This window comes from Falco punctatus (assembly GCF_963210335.1).
Source record: "Falco punctatus genome assembly, chromosome: 1".
Lineage (NCBI taxonomy): Eukaryota > Metazoa > Chordata > Aves > Falconiformes > Falconidae > Falco > Falco punctatus.
In genome coordinates, this window is record NC_137580.1 from 12395183 (window position 1) to 12417368 (window position 22186).

The 22186-nt window shown below is 43.2% G+C and overlaps 1 protein-coding gene across 3 annotated transcripts in view; it reads right to left on the minus strand.

Annotated features, from left to right (window-relative positions):
• The window catches only part of RNF150 (ring finger protein 150), a 222449-nt gene that overhangs the window by 16719 nt on the left and 183544 nt on the right, over nucleotides 1-22186 (minus strand). For all 3 annotated transcript variants that reach the window (XM_080403070.1, XM_080403069.1, XM_080403068.1), the window contains one exon: nucleotides 17689-17899. In XM_080403070.1, coding sequence (XP_080259196.1) covers nucleotides 17689-17899 — 211 coding nt within the window. The remainder of the gene's footprint in view (nucleotides 1-17688; nucleotides 17900-22186) is intronic.

Here is a 22186-nt window from a genome sequence, read left to right on the forward strand (position 1 = left end):
GCCAGGGAGTTGACTTAATTTACAAAAAACATCTGCAAACTACCCTGGAAACATTTTTTGCTAAGCTAGCAGCTAAACAGGCTGGCTCAGTCAGAAGGCAAGTAGTGCAGCCAACTTCAGGAAAGAAGCATTCAGAGAGAAAGGAAGGGGAAGGGACCCCCCCTCACACCTGACATCTGCAAGCTGTCCCTGTGGTACCATGATGTTATATGTCTAAAACATCAGTTGTGGCACGGGGGCTACTTTCTTACTTGGTTTTCTTAGCAGCTGCTAAACCAAGGCTCCTTGGTGTTACTGCAAAACAAATAGTAGTAAGTGATAAAGTTAAAAATAATCAGGCTTTGTCATGTTAATGGTGTGTAAGGGACACTGCAAGGATTCTTCCAGTAGCCAAGGTGAGAAGCGTGGAGAGACAGACATCGTTTGAGCAGTGACCAAACATCTTTAATCATACTGCCAGCCATTTAAAAATCTGAAGGCATAGCAGGTATGTGACAAAAGCAGAGATAAGTGCTGTACATACTAGCATATGTTATATGCTATATATCATAACAGCAGGCTGTCAATCGAGACTTTTTACATCCAAGAAGTATACTCACACAATTTAATCATGTGCATCTCAGTTTCCACAGGCTATACTGGTGATGGCCATTGTGACCGAACTTTCTTATATATCTATATTTTAAAAACCCGTGTCAGCAGTGTGCTCTGCTTCCTGCAAGCCTGAAAGGAGAAGGAAATTACAGCCTGACTCAGACACATCATGTGCGGGACTGAATGAGCGAGACTGCAATGATAAGAGAAACTTCTGTTCTGTTCTTCAGGAACGTTAAGGAAGCAACATCCTTTTCACGGGGTGATTTAGAGATGTACTGGCCAACAGCACACAACCCCCTCAGTCACACCGGAGAGGAATCGCAATACCCCCAAAGCATGACACACTATTAAAGCAGAAGACTCAAGCTTAAGCTAGTAGTTTCTTAAACCTTTTTCTCTGGTCTGATCATGCTGCACAGCTGCGACCACTCCCTGGGGGACTCAATGGCAGAAGCAGCTGACAAAGCCACCTGAGATCGCTCCTTCTCAGGACTGCAGATCCCACCTGCACAGCAGCTCTGCTTTGCCCTGCTGCTGCTGTGCCCCCTGCTCCTGGCCAGGATGAGCGAGAAAAGGGATGGTCAACCCACAGGCACACTCCCTCCCACGGTGGCAACCGAAAAGCCCATCCCAGAGCACCTGCAGCTGGGTGGTGGCCAAGGCTCAGCAGGGTCTGCTGGCACACTGCAGGGCCTGGGCGAAACTGCAAGCCATCGCTAAGATCTCTGCCTAACAGCTAGGTCCTGCGAAGGCACCCAGGACTGTGGCCCTCCTGGAAAGTGGGAATGCCACGTCTGGTACTCGGGAATGCAAGAAGGGGCGTTTGCTGCTTGGAAGAGCAACCCACCGAGACCAGGACGTGCAAGTGGACCTGCAGAGCGAGCCCTGGCTAAGGCTGTTGTAAGAGATTTCAGATTACTGCAGCTTTTCTTCAAGGATGTTAGAAGCTTCTCACTCTTACTTCAGCTCATGCACGAGATGGCTACTAGCCAGCGAAAATCTGCACGGGGGCAATTAATTCTGAGAACTTGATGTGAAATATAGACCGCTGTGACAAGCAGAAAAAGATAACGTTACTGCCTAATCACTATGAACTGCTTCCTCAATTACAAGTATGCACGCAGCTGTAACAGAAAACAGCTTGCTTTAAAGACAACTCCTGTTAATTTTGAATGAGGGATTTGGAGAAGCTCATGTTGGTCTGGCTGAGTCTGTCTGTCATGGCAGCATGTGCATGATTTTCAAGTATGTCTCTTTAAATACCTTTTACTGCATAAGCTCTCAAAACCCCTAGGTCACTAGCAAAGCACAGTACTGAGGAATCATACACTGAACTTTCAAGAACAGTTACATCCTTGCGCAAAGATGTCACAAAAATGCCTGTGCATATGTTAGAGGACTTAATGAGAAAATACACAAGGAGGTGGCTGAAAAGCTCAGCTGTGGTGGAATTACTTGAATAAAGTGCATGTGTATCTTCTCTCCCTCTCTCTCTCTCTCACAGTCCTGCCTTCCCTTCCAATGCTGCTAACACTCCACCTTCGATCCTCAGGATATTTCCAGGATAAAGGGGCAAGTCATCAACCCAACACCTCCTGGGCCTTTGAGTTTTGTGTGTATCGCTAGGAACCTCTTGCTCACCACGTGTGTTGGTGATGGTGATGCTTGGCTGACATTTAATTCCACTAGAACTGTCCACAATAGAAATTTTACCCCCGGGGATGTCTTCTCATTAGATATGAAAAAAGTGCACACAGTAATGAAGCCAAAAGAGGAAAACCCCACGGTGGTGGTAGAGGAACTCATGTGTTGGATATGTAATTTTTTACTGTTGTCACCAGCAAAAGACAACTTTTAACAGTGTAACTTTTACCTTGAGGGAAAAAACAGTCTTCCTTTTTGTTCAGTATAAGGAAACAACACACCTGAGAGCAGGCCTGGCTCTGTTGCAGCAACAGCTCCAACGCCTGAAGCAGGGCACAGCTGTGGGACCACCATGCCTGCCAACTCTGGCCAGATTAGTACTGCATTCAGTGGTCATTCACCCACACAGCTTCAGCATCCTCTGTGCTACCCAAGAGCTGCCCACAAAAAACAGACATGCGCAAGCACTGTAACATTGTGGCTCACACTTTTTTTTTTTTCCCCCTCCTTTGACAGCTTGTAGCAAAATCAGTGCCTTGTCTCCCACCAGCCACCGGTGGACTTGCAGGATTTGATCATTTCTGCTCTCCTGTCAGATGCTCGTGCTCCTACAGGACTGTCAGCTACACACCCCCAAAAAACCAGGAGACGTTTGACCAAAGTACACTGCTTTAACCTAAAGACCAATCGTCACAAGTCCACAAAAACTGAGAATAAACGACAGAAACAGCACAGCAACCCAGAGAAAATATGTTCTTGAACTTTACAGGAGTGTCTAACCTGATTTGAATCAGACAGCCTAACTATATATATATATATATATATTTTGTCCTAGGTCATGGCTTATCTACTTACTGTAGTTGAAAAGATAAAGATCAATTTAAGTGCAATTCAGCTGTAGAAATGTAGAAACATTGTACAGTGTCTCCATGACCCTGTAAGAAATCCCCTGTTTAAAAGCAAAGTACAGTCTCACAAACTCCACCAGGTACTGGAAGATGTAGTCATTCGTGATGGCGTGGCATCAGCACCAGTACAACATTCTGCAGACAAAGTCTGATGCATGTTTTGCAACAAAGTAAGAGCCTGAACAGACAATTGCAGCCATACCCTACAGCTATACTACTTCTGCTGTGCTAACATGGGCACATAGGTAAATGGACATTTTTCTGAATACATGGAGGGGACAGTTCAATTGGTTAGCCAGGCACTTTAATGTCTACACAAAACATTTAAGAATTAATAGAAAGATCAGTAAAGGAGAACAAGAACATCCAGTTTTCCATACAGAAGAAACAATTTTAGCTATTTATATGTGCATTAGCAATGAAGAAAAATAATGTGACAAGCTGAAGTGTCACCCCTTAATTTCATTAGAATTGCAGTATTTTTTTTTTTTAATAAATTCTAGATGCTTTAAAGGTAACATATTCTGCTAATTTGAATGTCCTTCCTACAGGCTTTTTACAGCATCCATACACTCTGCTTTTGAGGCCCGCAAGATAATTTAAAAATTCTGCAAGGAAGCTTCTTTTAATATCCAGTGTCGCAGAGGCTTTACATAAGGAATTGAAAACAGTGTACACTTCCAGTGCCCCATGTGCAGATGCACGCTTGGTAGGTACTTGGGTGTGATCTTCCTTCGTACACACACAGAAAAGACAGCCCTGATCTTCACTGAGCACTGGCAAACACTTAAGATGAGTCACTACCAACTGCCAGAGCTACCATAAACGTCTCCTTTAAAATAAGTAACCCAAACCGCTTCACTGTTTTCAGATTTTTCATCTTCTCTGGAATCTAAGTGACAATGTTTTTTAAAACAATAGCAAGAAAAGGTGGCTAGTGCAGAAACCACGCTTCAAAATAGCTTCAGTAGAACAATTTGTTTAACACATGGAGTATTTCTCTTTATTAAAGAGGAAGCCCTAGGAGACTTGCACTGGAAAGGATGTCCTGGGTAGTTGAGTCTACTCTCCACTACTGTAGTGGCTGCACAATATAATCCCTTTCAGATTTGCTAGCAATTAGCATCATTCACTGTACAAGCTCCCCAGCTACTTAGTTCATCTCTTTGCCAGTGCAGAACCCTCAGCCGGATGTCAGTTAAAAGCTGTAATACCTGGTTTTCAAAAGAACTCTTTATGCAACACCAACCCACAGAGATTTACTTTTTTTTTTTGTACATCCTACGATGACAGATGAGTTCAGCTGCTAACACTCCTTTCTCTTAAACCTCACAAGCCTATCAAACCTTGCAATACATTTCACATTCCAGTGTAATTTTGCAGTTTTTGAACAGGAATTATTCCAGCTCTGATCTTCCCTGCAGCCTACTCAATAGTTTCACTATAAGTAACTTTTTCTATCTGAGGTTGCGTCCGGTTCTCTGAGAAGAGAATCTGACCATGGCTACAAACAGAAATCTCCCTAGCAAAATGTAAGCTGTTATACTTAAGACCTCCTAAAACAAGACCTTCCCACTATTTGGATGGTTTGTGTACCACCAGGGAGGTCCCCGTGTGCCACTGGGCAGTTGTAGGCAGAATGTGCCTTGTGCCAGGCTGTGGGTTGGCATCGTGCACAGGGTGCAAAGTGACTCAAACTGCTGCCGACATTTATGGATTGCAGGTAGGATATGACATCGTCAACACTGGTATAATCTATACATTTTGTGTAACTGTGACTGAGTAGTAGCAGGAAGAGTAAAGTTGATGTATGCAGCCAGAAACAACCCATAGTTTCCAGCAGGAACATTTTCCAGGTCTTTCTGAAAACTTAAGCAAAAACCCCAATTTAATCTGTCTATGCATTGCTGTTTTTATGAGAAATGTGGCTCTTTTCATTACTTTAGAAATCAGAAAAAGACCCCACCCCAGAGACTGTATCAAAACCTTTCCTTCTTGGAAAAGTAAAGCCTCTTAAATGTCCTTTGGCTCTCTTTTAGGTTGCTTTCACGGTTTGCTTAAGGGATTTAGCAATACTTTTGATGTCACCAAAAGCATTCTATAGGAAAGAAAAATAAGCACATTTAAAATTCATCACAAACACATGAAACGAGGACTAAAATATGACTAGGAGGTATACAGAACCTCTGCCTATTTGGTGTCCAAAATGTTACTGTTTCTTGCAGCAGGGCTAGTGCACCAGATATAATTCTAACAAGCTAGGCTGTGTGTATTATTAATGCAGATTTACAGGGAAACACATGAGTACAGAACAACAACCAAGAAAAGCATTCATAAAGAAAAAGGTCAACAGTTTACCTCGTTATCTTCATTTAAGAAATTTCAAATCAGTTGATGCCAATCTCCTTTAATTGGAACATTTCTTTAACAATGCTGCAATGGCTCAACATTTTGGGTTTTTCCCCATTAAAAAATAAATCTTTGATCTGCCAGGCCAGGCCTGCTACATTCAAATCTTGTCTGAAAATATATTTACAAAAATGGCTTATGTAAAATAGAAAAAAAATATATCAGCCTTTACAAAAACTGAAACCAAACCAACAAGGTTTTTGAGCAAAAGATTTTAAACTAATTTAATGTGAGTCTGCCTCTGATCCCCTGTCTCCTTCCTGCCTGTCTCCCTGCACAAAATGAGCCTTTATGAAAAACAACATAGCAAGAGTTTTACTTGACCTGACTCCTTGACCTGAGATGTGAAACCAACAATTTTGTCTCACCAGCCCAGAGCAAGAGGGCAAGCATGCTCCCTCCGTACTTAACTAGCCAGCTCCTTTTGCTTTCCTGGCTCGTGGTTCACACAAGTAACATCACAAAAAAGTGAGCTCCATTTACTCGTTTACAAAATGCTGGATGTGACAATTAAAACTCAGGGAGGGGCAACCAGGTCAATAAGGAGCAAGGCTAACACTGAAGAGGGAACGCAATCTCACCTAAAAGCCAGTAAAGGTGCCTAAAGGGCATCTCAGTTCTAGCACCCAGGATAATTTCTCACTTGAACATCTGGGTCTGGTTAGCAGGAAATCCTGCAGGGACATCAACAGAAACTGGTCTTAGGCTATATAAATCTAGGACCATTTAGCATTTTCTTTCAAATAAGCTTGCAGTCACAATCTAGTTTCAAGTGAAAAGCTTCTGGCATCAGAAAATCCCCTCCAAGCCACTGCTTTTATCAGGGACTCTTGCTGAAAAGCTCATGAGAACATGAGGGAGGCCAAGACCAAGACATCAGTTTTCAGAGTTTCTTCTTGGACCAATGCAGAGGAAAAATCAATTTAGGTTTCAACAAACTGCAGCTGGATTTTTACTAGAAAATATGTTCATTAGGTCACTTGGACACCACCACTACCATCAAGACCTCCCTAAGACTCAAGAAGTGAAACTCAAATTAGAACAGAGTAATTTTAAAAGACTCTTTTCTCTGAATTAAAACATTTTGTCTCTGTTTCAATCTTTTCAGTGAATATATACTTCCATTCCACCTTCTTTTGAGTTCTGAGCATTCACACTCTTCAGAAAGGCAGAAGAAAGAGATCCTACCCTGTGCACCAATACATATCTGGAAAAGTAAAAATAAAAAAAGCTCTCTGAAAACCTGGAAACCAACCACATAACTTCAGAAAATGTAAATGCCTTTGCACTGGTTCATTATTATTTCCCTCAGAAACGCTGCTGTAAGGTTAGAGTCAAAATTTTGTGACTTAAGTTCTGTTATAACCCCTTCTGACTTTTGTTTTCCATTCAAGTTCTTTGCTTTCAACTCCTCATTGAAAATCAGTTTCCAGAAGGCTCCCAAGCAGTTCCATAAAAATATTTGAACCTCAGGCGCTTTTAGAAAAAAAATTAAAATTGATCCATTATTTATCTAGTCTGAAAAGAGGGCTTTTAGAAGCTGAATATAGATTTACAGTAAATTTTCAGTTTTTACAAGGTAAGTGGACTTGCATCTTCCAGTCACAATCAGGCAAAAACTGAAGGATTAGTTTATTAAAAAAACAAAACCCAGAGCCACAGAAGGAATGAATTACTGCAAACAAATGTAACTGTTTTCACCCTGTGAAATATGCAGCCATTACAGTATTTTAACAAGGCACTTTTGAGGGTGAACAACTGAAAATATAATCCTTCTATCATAGCTTTTCAAAAAGGTTTCCTTTGAAATGTATCTTTAAGCTGCAGGTTACTCAGCAGCTGGGAGGACATTACATCTCCCAGAGCAGGTTGGCAGAGGGTCATTTTTCTAAAATCTCCTACTCTGAGACTATTTAGGTCTTACAGACTGATAGCTTTTCATGCACAGGAAGATAATTTGCTGGTGCCACTACCTTTTCAAAAGACAGTTATAAAGAAATTAATAAACTTCAGCAGCATCTCAGTTGCATTTAATACCCCATGTGCATGGGGTCAAAATCTGAAGCAAGGTTTGTCACACGTACCTGATATACCTCATTTGGTGGCTGTCTCCTGAAGAAACATTAAGAGCTGAAAACATTGCATTATTTAGCTGCCTGCGTAAGGAACTGGCAGATTTTAAACTTCTTTCATGTGATGGCCATCTGTCTCTCCTGAGATACTACAATTTAATAAACCTATTTTAGTTATTGCTTTTCATATTCTGACTTCACCAGTGGTATCTTTGTTCTATACATTTTTCATGCATTTTTCCTCTAGGAGTACATTTTTTCATTATCTTACAGCACTATACTACTGAAAGTGGTGAATAGAGCAGAAATTCACCACAGAGTTCTCCAAGTTGTTTTGCACATTAATATGTGTATTAACATAGGGTTTAATTATTGCCACAGCAGAGCACATGTTCTTGCCTACTCTCCGAGTGCCTCAGACACGTTAACATGAATTAAAATGTAAAGAACAGTCAAAGGTATTGGCATTTACAAAATACAGTCACAATACAAGGCCAAGTTGAGTGGATATTCCATCACGTATCTCCCGGGTGCTTTAGGAGGCCGGATATTCATTAGTGCAACTCTGATGCTATTGTGCACTGTGCTGAGTACAGCCCGAGTATATTCCTCAGGGTACCAGCCTTGTCACTGGAGTGGCAAAGGCGGCATCTCGTTGGGCCAGAATATAACCACATGGGTCCTATTTTCAGCATCCCTGCATGTGAGGGCTTACCCACCTCTCCCGTGCCCCACAGGCCCTGAAGCAGGAGAAAATCCTCTCCCAACACTCATGGCAGTAGTTGGATATTTCCTCTTGGATGGTGGGCTTGACCTGTTAGCTACTTTTCTTCTGATCATTCATGTTTTATATAAACACTCGTAAGTCTGTTTCTCCATCTGGCCTATCAGTTTAGCATCAATTTCAGGCACCATCTTCACTTAAAACTGCCCACATCCAGAACAATAAAGATACAAGTCCAATTACTAAAGATTCTGTGAGAACTCTCACTTCTAAGTGAAGTAACCTGGTTACTGCAGTAACCCTAAAGGATCCCTGAAGCACCCTAACTTCTGCTGGAGATGGAGATAAGTAACAAAAGAAACAGCTGTTTCAAACACACACTACGACTTGACCGGTTTTTATGAGCAAATACCATTTTTTTGTTGTTGTTTTTGTTTTGTTCCAGGCTGAAATACCAGAAACTGCATGTGGAAATCTGAGCCGTTGCCCCTACAAGAATCTGGAGAAAGCTTGAAGCAGAGTAGTTTTGGAAGCCAGACGTGTCCTGCAAGACTATTTATCTATCATACAAAAAACCTCACACAGGTACGCACACACAACTCTTTCACTTAATTTGCCTCTAAATGCAACTCTTGTGCTTTCTGAGAAACCAGAACTGCTGGTTACAACACAAGAACTACAGGTGTAAGCATGCATGTGACCCTTTAAATGCTTGTCTGAAACCAGACAGCTTCCACGTGCAGATGATTCTCTTGCACGTTCACAGACTCAAAGCTTAAATGAATGAGGAGAAAAATGTACCAATGACTGGAAACAGGACATCAGTGGAGGTTTTGCCTGGTTTACTTCTTTCATTTGAGTTACCTTCAAAGTGGTCGTGACACTATGGGAGCGCTAAGGCAAATGTGTGCTTCGTTATGAAGCGATGCAACCCGAACAAAATACACGCAAGCAGAATCAAGGGTGACTGCTGCAGAAATGACGCTGTTTTCTGTGAGCGCCTCCCATATCTCAGCCTTTTGTTTTTCACTCTCGCATAGGCACAGCTGCTTTTTCATTCTTTCCCCGCTAAATTTATTAGATTTGCTTGCTTGCTATAACCTGCTTTTACCTGTGAATTTTTCAGAAGTGGGTCCATCCGTTACTACTTGTGTACGGAATGACTGGTACAGCGGAGCCTGACCCTGGTAGGGATCTCTGAGGTCTGTGCAGTAAAGGTGAGCAGTACTTCTGCACTGCTGCTCCGTCTGAAATAATGGCAGTAACCAGCACCACTGCCCCGGGGTTCCCCCCTCCCCTCTGCCTGCCTACTTAGAAAGCTGTTGCTCAGTCTTACTTAATTCTTACTTTCAGGAGCTGATCCAAGCTGGATCCTTGCGTCTCCCATTTGTCTTTGTTCCTGAATTGGTCAGGAAAAGATTCAGAATCGCAATAGCCCACCGCACCTTAAACAGCACTTCTCGATGATGCCAGTGGAGGCTGTCGTGTAAAAACTCATGAGAATAAAAACTCCACAGACATCAGAGATGTGAGAATGAGTCCTAAATAATCAAGCAGATTGCATGCAAGATGCTAAACATCTCTTGCAAGGCAAAGCTTTCATTCTCAAGTATAAACGAAAGAGATCAGCTAGTATTAAGTCATCCAGTCTCTCTGCAGTTCAGATTTGTATTTTACACTACATTGCCCATTTTGCTTTAAAAGCTTTCTCATTTAATGTTTTATCTAGCTGTCTGCTTAAGACAGCAAAGTATAAATAAAGATATAAGCTACGTTTTCACTGACCCCAGTCTGATCTTCTTGCAATGCAAGCAAGGCACAATCAGAGTAACTGGGAATGATATATCTAAGGATACACCTGTGTGCCATCAGTGTTGGGGGCTGACCCTGGCCAGGCACCAGGTGCCCACCGGAGCCGCCCTGTCACTGCCCCCCCCAGCCGGGCAGGGGGAGAGAAAATGCAGCAAAAGGCGCCTGGTTGAGACAGGGACAGGGAGCGCCCTCCGTTACCGCCATGGGCAAAAAGGACCTGACTTGGGGAAATTAGTTTCATTTATTACCAATCAGGTCAGAGCAGGGTAACGAGAAATAGACCCAAACCTCAAAACCACCTTCCCCCCACAGCTCCCTTCTTCCTGGGTTTACCTTCCCGCCCGATTGTCTCTCCCACCCCCCCAGCAGCGCAGGGGAACAGGGGTCACCTCAGCCCCCCACACGCTGCCCCGGCCGCCCCTTCCCCCGCAGGGGACCCCTCACACCCTGCCCTGCCCCAGCCGGGACCCCCGGCAGGCTGCCCCCCACCAGCCTCTCCGACTGCCCCTTCCCCGGGGCTGCAGCCGGTCACAGGCTGCCGGGGGGGATCTGCCCCCGCCACCCCCCGTGGGCTGAGGGGCACAGCCTGCCCCGCCAGGGGCTGCACCGGGGGCTGCGGGGGGATCTGCTCCGGGCCTGGAGCTCCCCCGGCCTCCTCCTGCCCCGGCCTGGGGGCTGCAGTTGCTGCTCTCACAGAGCCTTACTCCTCTCTCCAGCTGCAATTGCGCAGTTTTTTCCCTCTTCTTAAATACATTATCTCAGAGGTGCTGCCACTATCACTGATGGGCTCAGCCTTGGCCAGTGGTGGCTCCATCTTGGAGCTGCCTGGCATCGGCTCCATCAGACATGGGGGAAGCTTCCAGCAGCTTCTCACAGAAGCCAACTCTGTAGCCCCCCCGCTACCAAAGCCTTGCCATGCGAACCCAATACACACAGTTTTTACAATGACATTTCTCCTTATTGAGTTTCATTGTCATAGATGAAAAATCCCTGATGTCGCTCATATTCACTGACCATTAATAAAATGCCTGTATACTCAGATATGGGCATTCCAATGAGATTTGAAACTTCATGCTTACTTTGCCTATGAATTTATCCTGATTTCTGGGCAAAACAGACAGCTGTGTAGGTCTAGTTGTGCTTGAGATAGTGTGCTTGCTTTTGGCAGTAGCGTCGGGAAAGCTGCCTTACACGTTCTTCTCCTGCGCTCTACATTTCTTTCCTCCTGTTGTACAGGCACAAGTACTTCTGGATCAGGGAAGTGACCCAAATGAAAAAAAGAAAACCCAAACAAAAAAACAAGAACAAAAAACCCCAAAAGAAACCACAGGAAGAAATTGGTTAGGTTCTGGATTGGGCTCACATACTGGCTGCACATCAGAAGGGAGATACCAAGTCTGGAACAAGTAATTTGGGACAGAGACACACAAGTTGGTAACTGCCACAGCATTTATACATAAAGGCAGACTTACAAATGGAGCTTCCACTACTAAAGGAGAACATTTTCTTCTCAGTCTCCCCCTAGAGTCAATTATTGAGCAAGTTTCTTAAGATCCACAGCCTTTTTGGCACCTTAGGTTAGACCAGACTACTGTGTGTAACCACCGTGCCCGCCGACTGGGCCACAGACACAGCTCTGTGTGTCTGCGGGGACAAAGCGAGATTCGAGAACTGACGGTTTCATCCCTGCTCTGTACACAATGTCAATATACACAGCAGATGTGAAACAAAACAAAAAAAAATTAACTTCAAATTTGTTCCTTGTTTCACAACATTTTTGTACATCCCTTTTTCAAATTTGCTGTACAGAAAGTCTTTGTCTGTATTTCACATCTTAACATACAGAAAGGAAGAGCAGTTTTATAATGGGGAAACTTCACTGTCCGTTCACAGAGCCTGGCAGGAGCCTTGTAGGTGTACGGAATAATCCAGAGCATGTTCTCAGTGCCACTTAGGTTTCACTCGGTTACTCTTTCAAACCACCGCTGGCCTTTCAAACGAAGTTACGTTGGTACTGCTGTAGTCTCAAAATGAATTTAGGACCTCAGCTCACTGGAATTTTCAGTCCATGGTAACTATTTAGTGCAACATCCGCACAGGCTTTTAATAGAGCTACCAGGACTTATATCATACTCCAGGCACATGGGACCCAATCTGCTCAGTCTTTAGGTCCCATCAGTATTCTAACTCCAGGACCAGTGTTAGGTGCTAATGCAAGTGTTAATAACTTTCCGTATTAACTACTGTCTAGGGAATTTTTCCACCTTTTCCTCCCCATTTACCTTCTGCCTTAAAAAAAAGCCCTATTAATAGCAAGGAGGAACAGTCAAGCGGTTGCAAGACGACAGCGGATCAGATCCTTATTATGCACTTCCATCCACTTCCAAAGGTGGATTATTCTTCACAAAGAAGTTTTAGACATACACAGATGAAAATAATTACTTGAGAAGTTATATTAATAGATTTAATGAAGAACTATCAAAGAGACTTGAAAGTGCCCTAACTGTCATGATGAGCTATATGTTGGCAGGGTTTTATGGAAAGAACAAAATGAGAGGCAGAAAAGGAACTGCCAGTATTCTCTAGACTGCCCACATTGCTGTACAGCCCGCCAGACTCAGTGGACTTTGCAGATGAAATGACACCTTGGGGAAGCGTTTACATTTTTTCATACTAAAACTCCTCCCATGTTCGCAGTAGGATTCTTTATGGATCTTCCTCCAACTACAGAGACAGTGCTACTGGGATTTCTGAGGCCTTACGCAGTGTGACGAGACATCCCCCTGAAGAGAATATATAAAAGATTGTCTAAATTGAAAAACTAGAGGTATTTACCAACAGAAAGCAAAGACTCAGGCAGTGTATATTATCTACTGCAGAAATTAGCAAAAGCCCCATGGGCTGAGGGAGATGAATGATCACGGATGCTAGAAAAGATGAAAAAAAATTAATAACTACTTTTTCCTCTGCAAGTGTCACCATACAACCTTTAAAATATCTAGATGCTACTTTCCCAGTGAACTACCATTTTTAACCATGGCATTCAATCTCAGCTGAGCCTGACCCAAAGAATATTGCAATGTCCTCCTCAAATCCCAAATCCACCTTCCACTCCTCCAAAGCTTCTTCAGTTTCAGACCTTAGCCAAGTCCAGCTCACACTCACATCATCTGTACAGCAGAAAATTCCACCTGCTCTGAAATTTCTAAGGATGTTAGCATTTTGCGTAACTCACTACCAAAAATTAGGCGACGCAAATTGCTATGATGCATTATTGTGGGAAAAGATCCTCAGCTTATCTTCTTTCATACCCTCTGGAGATCTAAAAAGTAATAGAGTCAAAGCAGGAAACTCAGCTGAGATGAACTCTTACGTATTTCACAGAATTTTTTCACCCTCCCCCCCTCCCTTTTTTTTCCAACTCCAAGTTTTTCAATTTTTCCATCCGTCCATTTTCAGCAACTGATTACAGAAATATCGTGTCACAAGATACTATCCCAGGATCCTACACAAAATCCCAACACAGAAAGCAAATGGTCACTAAGACTACTGAACAGACTTTGGGCTGTAGATACACCTAAGGGACTTGATGAAAGCTTGGAGCTTGGTAGAAGCCAGCTGGGAGAAACTGCTGGTCCATTTTTAAGTGCTCAGTACTTCTACGCAGGAGATGCTCAGTTTAGCAAGGAACCGCAGGGATGGGCCCCCAGATGAGGTCCCATCCAGATGTTCATAGCACACTATGTCGCCCAGGGTCCCAGGGAAAGCATTATCTATTCAGAAGCATGGGGAGAAAAAGGGAGGGAGAGAAGAGGAAAAGTCTGCTGAGCACACACACAGAAATAAAAAGAAAAGCACTGGCTGAGTTCCAGAAACGAAAATCTGGCCCCACTGAAGTAGGTGGGAGCTTTGCCACCAGATTTCAATGGAGACAGAATTTCGCCCGATGTGAACAGTACTCTGGAAATATCCTCCCTCCAGACACACTGTGGGAGCTCTTCTGGCTCTGAATACTGACTGGAAACACAGAAAGGGAAATTAAACCCAAAACAAGACAACAATACCAGAATGATTAATCAACGAACAAAAAGGATGCAATGACAATTAAGCAAAAAGTACTGCAGAAGTGGGGGGGAAGGAAGGTGGCAAGCCCTTTACCTCCTGCACCACTGAGCTTTGCCAGGAATAAGGAGGGATGCAAGGACTTGCGGTGCCAGGTACAAGATCGCACTGGAGGCGGTCTGCAAGATTCAATAACAAGAAAAAGAAAAACTTCTAGCACATATTCAGCCTTGGAGTATGCTCCCATCACTAATGCTATATAAAGAGGCCAGAACCTAGCAACTTCAGCAAAGATTCCTAGGAGCAATCAGCGTCATTGCTTACAAACTCCCAGGCAGGCTAGTTCACAGAAAGGGCACGCTCAGCAAGCTCTGCAGTTGTGTAACTGCGAGGATCCTGAAAATGAGAAATACATCGCCTGAATACAATAAACAGACAATGCCCATAAAGCCGCATCTATATGACAGCTATGACCCAGTTGTTTAGCCTACAGTTGCCTTTTGATTTAGTTAGCATTTGGTTTCATACCACAACTATACAGCAGTCCTGGATGTTCCCTTTTCACTGGCTTGAGTTCAGGCTGCCTAAGATGCTAAGTTCTAGCTTTTGGAATGCCTGAACACCCCAAACCCACATAAGGCAGCTGGAGAGACAAATTCCCATAACCGCTAGAACTCAGCCCGTAACTCCCAACCAAAGACCTCTTCTTTGCTGCAAAAAGGGACCAAGCACCTCTGTTTCTGAGAACTGCTGGAAATTGCACCACTTCGGATGTGGTGATGAAAGCATGTAAACTTGCACACCCACCACTAACTAATATTCAAGTATCTTTGAGAAGATTCACGTCTACCTGTCAATGACGGCTGGGTGACAACAGCTAACCAAGCATTAAACCACAGTTCCCCGAGTCACTGACTGTGACAGGCACATGCCAGGGTTTGGAAGCTCCCAAGGTCCTTTGAGCTTTCCTCAGGACTCCTCTTTCCTCCCAAAACAACTGGAAAGGTCTATTTTTAGTAGCGGGTCGCCAGCCACCCCTGCGATGGTGTGAGGCTCACAACCTTCGCAAAGCTCAGGCCATCTGCCAGTTTCCCCTCCCTGCTCTCTTCTTGCCTCTCTCAAATAGCCAGGGAAAACCCTTCTCACAGTCCTTCCTCAGACCACACGGCCAGCCTCGTCAGCTGATGGAGATCTGAAGCTCCGTGGTTTGCTGCCTCATTGCCCGTGCCTGGACAGCCCTCTGCTCTGGTCCTGGAGCGAGTTCCTTGTCCCTGGGCTCTGCTGTTAGCCCTCATGGCTGCCCAGTGTTTGTGTCTACTGCCCAATGTTATCTAAAGTAAGGGGAATAACAGAAGGCACCGAAGCAAAATAAAGCATCTCTGCGGGCTCTGCAGTATTGTGCTGGCTCAGAGCAAGTTTTTCACCCAGTTACTTTGCTGGCAACTTGGGAAATGAAGAATGAATGTGTTTGGACTGACACTGATCCTTCCGCAGACTCTGGAAACAAAACTGGAGGGGAAGAGAGTAGCTGAGGAGTTACTTATCTCTTGTGCTCGCTGGCTGCCTCAAGACCATTGTTATCCCTGATGAGAGACCAGAAGAGCTGCTTCTCAGCATGCCAAGGTCCTGGGATGAAAAGCATGGACTACCCCTAGTGCTGGGCTTTGCACCAGGCTGCTGGCTTTTCTCAGCACATGCCGTGCAGTTGTGGGTGTAAAGGACAAACCATGGCCCTCCTTCCCAATTTCAACAGTGGACCTTGTGAAGAACAGTGGGACAAGGATAATAAACTGCTGGAGGAGCTACTCACTTCAGGAGTGTTAAGAGGGTACGGCTGAGACCAGTGTCTTCAGTTAACACGGTGATACCATGAAGTAAAAATCTTTCCTTTATGGTTTAAATCAACCCCAAACGCATTTAAAAACAATTACTGGAAGGAAAAAAAATAACACCTCATTTTGAACAGTTCTTGCCAGTGCTCAAGGAGGCTTGAGAAGGTTGTATGCCAGCAGCTGACAGGCTGGCCGTGGATGACACCTGAGTCTATAACCTTGTTGCTCACCACTTGCTGGGTCCAGGACTTAGACCGTAAAACGGTCAAACCTGAAACCAGTACCTAATCCACAAAGGGAGAACTTAAGGAGCCACTTCTGGGTCACCTGTAGCTAAGGTCACAAGTCCAGCGTTTCCAGAAATTATTTTCACTGCTGTGACACTGGCTGCAACATGAGGGAAGATATGATTATCAAGGCCATCCACAGAGTAAGGTGACTAATGTAAAATAATTTCAGCCTAGTCCCCTTATCTCTCCTACCTTTTACACAGCGTATTATTACTTGCCTTCTTTTTCACGCCCAGGCCCCTAGGAGTACCTACAAATGTTTGAAAATATGTAATTTTTTCCAGGACCTATGCTGACTCCATACACAAACCTGTATTTTATCACATTCTTCTACCTCCGTTCAAGTATACCTGATGATTTTCTACAATAGTCTTGTCAATACTAATACACCAACTGGTATCAAACAGATATGTATTTTCTACTATCTGCTATTTTACCTAAGAATTAGAATTTTAGACTAGTACAATCCTCACTCAAAACAGCTGACAACATTCTTTTTAAACTGTCAGAAGTAGATTTTTAACAAAGAACATCAATTTTAGGAACAGAGAGACATGCAAACGTATTGAGAGTTCCTGGTTCAAATGGTGCCCCTCAAACAAGTGAAAGCTAAACACATTGAAAACATACAAAGTTCTCCTTTTTTTTGTACAAATTGGCAGCATTATGTCACTACACTCAGGTTTTCAAGTACAGAAACTCTGACCATCAATCCCTCTGAAATGAGAAATTGAAGTAGGAATCAATAACCAGAAAAGCTTCAGCTGATTTAAGCAGATAAAGGAAAGGCAAAATCAGAATTCAACATTCGTTTTTTTTTTTTTTCCTTGACTGAAGGCAGTAAAAGTGATTGCTGCATTCGCTATTTATTTTAAGATATGCAGGTAAGAATAACTTCCACCTATCACGTAGCCCAGTAAGGAAAGGCAGGCCACAGGACATGCACTGATCTGCTTCACAAAGAAGCCAGTTGGATCCATGGCGGGTTATCATGGTGAACGGGATCACTTACTATAAACAATATCTGAAGATGACCGTAAATTTATATTGTTTTGTGTTGACTGAAATAGCTTCTTCTGCCCGTGCAGGAGACTCCTGCATTAGAGTTTGCTATTGAACACATTGATTTGCATACATTCTGGAAGTATTTGCAGTACAGCAGAACAGCACAATATTTAAATGTACTTACTCTGTAGATTTCTGCTGGGCTTAAAAGTAAGGCCATTGCTCCAGTGACAAAGCCCTCAAAGGCCATTTTTCCCACACTAGAGATCAGTTTGTGATTCAGGATTCTAAACATTTATTTCGGCGCAAATTCTGCCAGAAAGAGGAACTTACTGCTTGTTGTGAAATTACCCTCCCCAGCCTGGGGAAAGGAGTCTACGTCTTGGATGACTTGTAGTACTCCCACAGTCCGCACCGGGGGATCCAGGGCTACAGAGCTCTCATTCACTGTTATATCACTAGCTCCTGTTATCTGGTTAGTTGGCGGTCCTCCTATGGATGCTTCCAAGTCTGGAGGTATATCATCCATGCAATCCGCATTTGGCTAATGGAAAAAAAAAAAAAAAAAAGAAGAAAATTGAGTTTTTACTTGATAAAAAGATTTAATTTACCTGTTCCCAGTTCTTCAGGGATTTTCACTTTCTTTTGGTACTGAAAATGGCAACATATAATGAATAAACATGCAGTTTATTTTCATGTACTTAATACAATCTGTTGGAAGAGAGACCCAAAGTATGCATTGGAAATATTCAGTATTAAACTGTGTCACCTGAAATCTCTAAATGTTCTTATTTATACTTTTTAAAGGCTTTGGGAGACTGCACATTAAAAAACTCACTCACTTATTGCCATGATCTGCTCAACACAGGCAGATCGCTGAGTCAGATTACAAATGTAAACAGAGACAGTAGCTGAAGGGGAATGATTATCTTTTCCCTAAATATACATTTTATAAAGCCGATATCAGGGCTTACAGGAATAAGAATTCAAGGGAACTGCCTGTGGGCGCATCTATGTGTGGGGTGCAGAAATAGAAGCTAAAGCTGTTTCTAAGACAAGTTTTTTAACATCAGAAGATCTTTTCCTTTGCTAATGCTATATTTGCAGCAAAATAAAATTATAAGAAACAAACAAGCAGTAATGGGAATTCTAAGAGTATCATTCAGTCCATAGTATTTCTTGTTTGTGATTCGGAGAGACCAATGATGGCACCCAATTCTAGAGAATTTAGACATTTCTCTCTTGCAGTTACTTGGCGAATGCGCCAACACCTCCAGAATGAGCCAAGCTCTTCCAGTCAAGGGAAGTGATGAGAGAGGGCTGTGGTGCCCACCTTTGGCACAGTAGCCTTAGCACTGAGCACCTGTTCAGGAAGAGCAGAGACTTCCAAGTGGGCACTGGGCAGCAAAGAGGATCGTTTGTTCAGGGGCACTATGTCCAAAACTAGTTTCTACCCTCGGATTTCTCTGGGCCTGTTATAAGCCTGATGCTTCCATTCAAACAGCAGTGACTTCTACAGAACTCCCCATAAACATTGGTGACAAACAGATGAGTAAAAAAATATCTCTTTCCTCTAAGAGGAAACCGATTCTTGTGCCGTTTGCCCATAGAACCAGGTCTAGTTCTCCCCAAGGCATGGAGAAAAATTGTTTGCATAACTATTTCAAGAACTGGGTTTTGAAGTTTTAACATACTGTTAAAAAGAACAAGGCTAATTCAGAAATGAGGATGCTGTGTGTCAGGGTGCAAAGCTTCCAAAGTGACAGAGGGACATAGCAAGATTAACCATTACACAGATAACTTGTTAAGTTAGGAAATGTACAGTTAAGTTGTTCCCATTTATCTTTATTCTCCAGGAGTCAGATAGCTGATCTGGTTCAGTCACTTAGGTTTCCTCTAACTTGAATGGTTTGAGACAATTTAGCTCTGTGATCCATCCCACCCTAAGGTAAGTGGTATGAATTGCCCCCTCTGCCTTCCCACTGCACAGCACTAAGTGGAGACGGGGCTTAAACTGCTAGACTGGAAATCCAGCGTCTGGATGGCTCAAGTCAGAAGAGATGTACTCTGTTCTGTGGATCTGATTTTTGCTATGCTTAATTGTCTCACTTGCTAAGGCATTTTTGAAAACCTTGCTAAGGCATTTTTGAAAACCTCACTACCTGCCTCTGTCCAACAGCAGGCACCCAGAAACTAAGCAAAATATGATACAGCAAAGAGTAAAAGAGAGGCTTAGCTTTAAGCACACGAGTAATCCCTTTCAGCTCAGGCGTAGAAGGTTACCATATGCTTACATTTTCTGCAGAACCAGGAACTTCACATGTTTTCTGTTTTCTCATACAGTCCCTGTGTGATTGTTGCCACCTCATAAATATTTTTTCACAAATGTTCCTAATGAAAAAGGCAGGCATTTTAAACAGTCCTCAGGTGACTTGTATCCACAAACTGAAGTTTGGGATAAAAATCAGAATTGTCATTGTCTGGCTCCAGTCTAATCCACAAGCAGCAAGAGCTCCTCAGAACTGGGATAAAGGCACATTCAGCTATACCAGGTTTTAATGAAACCCATTGAAACTGTATTTTTCAAAGTGAAATACCAATCACTTTTCTGTAGGACTTGGATCACTTATCTGTAGGACTTGGATCCAAAATTATTCCTTAGATCTATCAGTCTTTCCTTTGCTTATAGCTGCTGTAACAAATGCTTTCAGAATTTCATTTTTAACTTAAATTTGGCTTTGATGGCAGCGTACCTTAAAGGAAAAAAAGGCCTGTTTTCTTTTCTACTCTACGAAAAACTATTTCAAAAATTTTTCACGGGATCAATTGTCTGCTCTTTGCTCTGAATCCAGTTATTCCTAGAATGGGATTTTATCACTAATTTTTAAACCTTTAAAAATGGGGGATTATAATTGAAAGCCAAACCAAACATTAAGAATGCAAAAATAGCATTGCCTGATATAATTAATCCCTTTACTCCTGAATCATTTTAGTTGGAAAAAATACCCCAAACTAAGCATAGTATACAGCTAACGATATGAAATACTGATCGAAAAAAGATACATTATGGTTTTTGCTGTCAGAGTGACCCAGATACATTTTCTAAGTTTAATTATACTGGTTTCACTCATTCCCTGCATGTAAGTGCTCTGAGGGCACAATTCCACTAAAGTCAAGGGAATGCTTTGTATTGACTTCTGAGGGCTTGGCTAAGGCTCTTAGTGAATAGCTTGAAGTCATCCAATCTGTTGCCAAAAATGCAGCTGTCTGCACATCCAGCAGATATTTGCAGAGAAGGGGGAGAAGCAGAGGGAAACTATTTTATGTGATATGATCATCCCAACAGCAACGTAGCTCTCTGAAAGACACTTAACTCATTTCAAATCTTACAGCCGAAAGAGGTTAAGTCTGAGCTGGATTCACCAGCAAAGAGACAGTGGAAAAGGTTACACCAACTGTCTGCTGACAGTTAGTAATCTTCTGGAGCTGCAGAGTGTCACCGTGAAAAGCAGATGCCAAGGTGCTCAGCTGCCCTGAAAATGAGTACAGTCAGTTTGGTGCCTCACGGCAGCCCGGGAAATCTGCTTTTAGAGCAGACAATATTTGAAGTCTCTGTTACAAAGTCAATGGAGAGTTTAGAGGTGAACCGAATTGAAAGATTTAGGTATTTGGGTTTCACCAATCATTTCCTGGAAAATGAAGGACAATATATCCACAGTCATGCAAGCCAGCTCTTTAATAACAACCATAGGACAAACATGCAGCTGGCAGGAAAAAAACCAACGCATTAGCCCTGCCTATGGTAAAGATTTCCCCATTCCTCCCATTGTAACAGCCTGCAAAAGGACTTTGGCAAATTTGTTCTCAACTCTCCCATCAGAGATGCTGCCTGCCTAAGGCTGCTTTTCTGTATGTGGAAATTTCAACTAGGCAAGACTCAAGAATGTGGTTAGGGAATGGCATTTTGCTTTATCCACTCTACAGAAATGTTTGCCACCTCTCACTGAGAAGCCCTAGAGCTTTACAGCTTCTTCCAGTGAAATGTCTTTTCCCACAACAGCCTACTGACATCTGGCTAAGTTATGAGCCTCTGAAAATATCAGTTCATGTGTGCTGATGGAGACTGGTGGCTTACTCGGGACCGACAGCTATACTCCCCAAAGCAAAGCTTTGCATGGTGCCTGCACGCTCACGGTGGCACCAGAAGGCACCCACAGGACCGATGCCCACCCTGGGCTGCCCTCAGCTAATACCAGGTGATAAGAAGGGCGAGGAATTTCCTCTCAGGAGAACAGGTCCTGCAAGCTGAGCAAGGAGTGTGAGCACAGTGGCACCAGGGCAGGAGTTCAAAAGGATCAAGGTTGGGCAGAGGAGGTTATACAGAGGAGAAAAGCAGGAAAGGGCAGGAGGTAGGAGAGGGAGAAGCAGGAACTGAGGCATATTTTAGAGAGAAGGCAGGGAAAACAGGGGAAGAGGAGCAACTGATAGCAGGATAGGAATTTTTAACCCTCAAGCTATCAGATGCTCTTAGACTCCCACTTCCTTCGCTGTCAGCCAGAGGAAACCCCTGACATGAAGGCTACCATCTGATCCCAGTCCCATGGACAACAGCTCCTGCTGTAAGTCACCTTGAGGGGTAAGGCTCTAGCACACAGCTCTCCCTTCACGAACCTAACTGATGATCCATGCCAGTGGCAGCCAGTATGCTTTCTCCAAATGATGGAGCAGGCTGTTTTCAGTTTGCTGTCTCACAACAACCCAGGGAAATTTTTACAGAAATTCAAAAAATACAATCCTCTAAACAAACTTTGCTAGTGAAATGTTAACATCC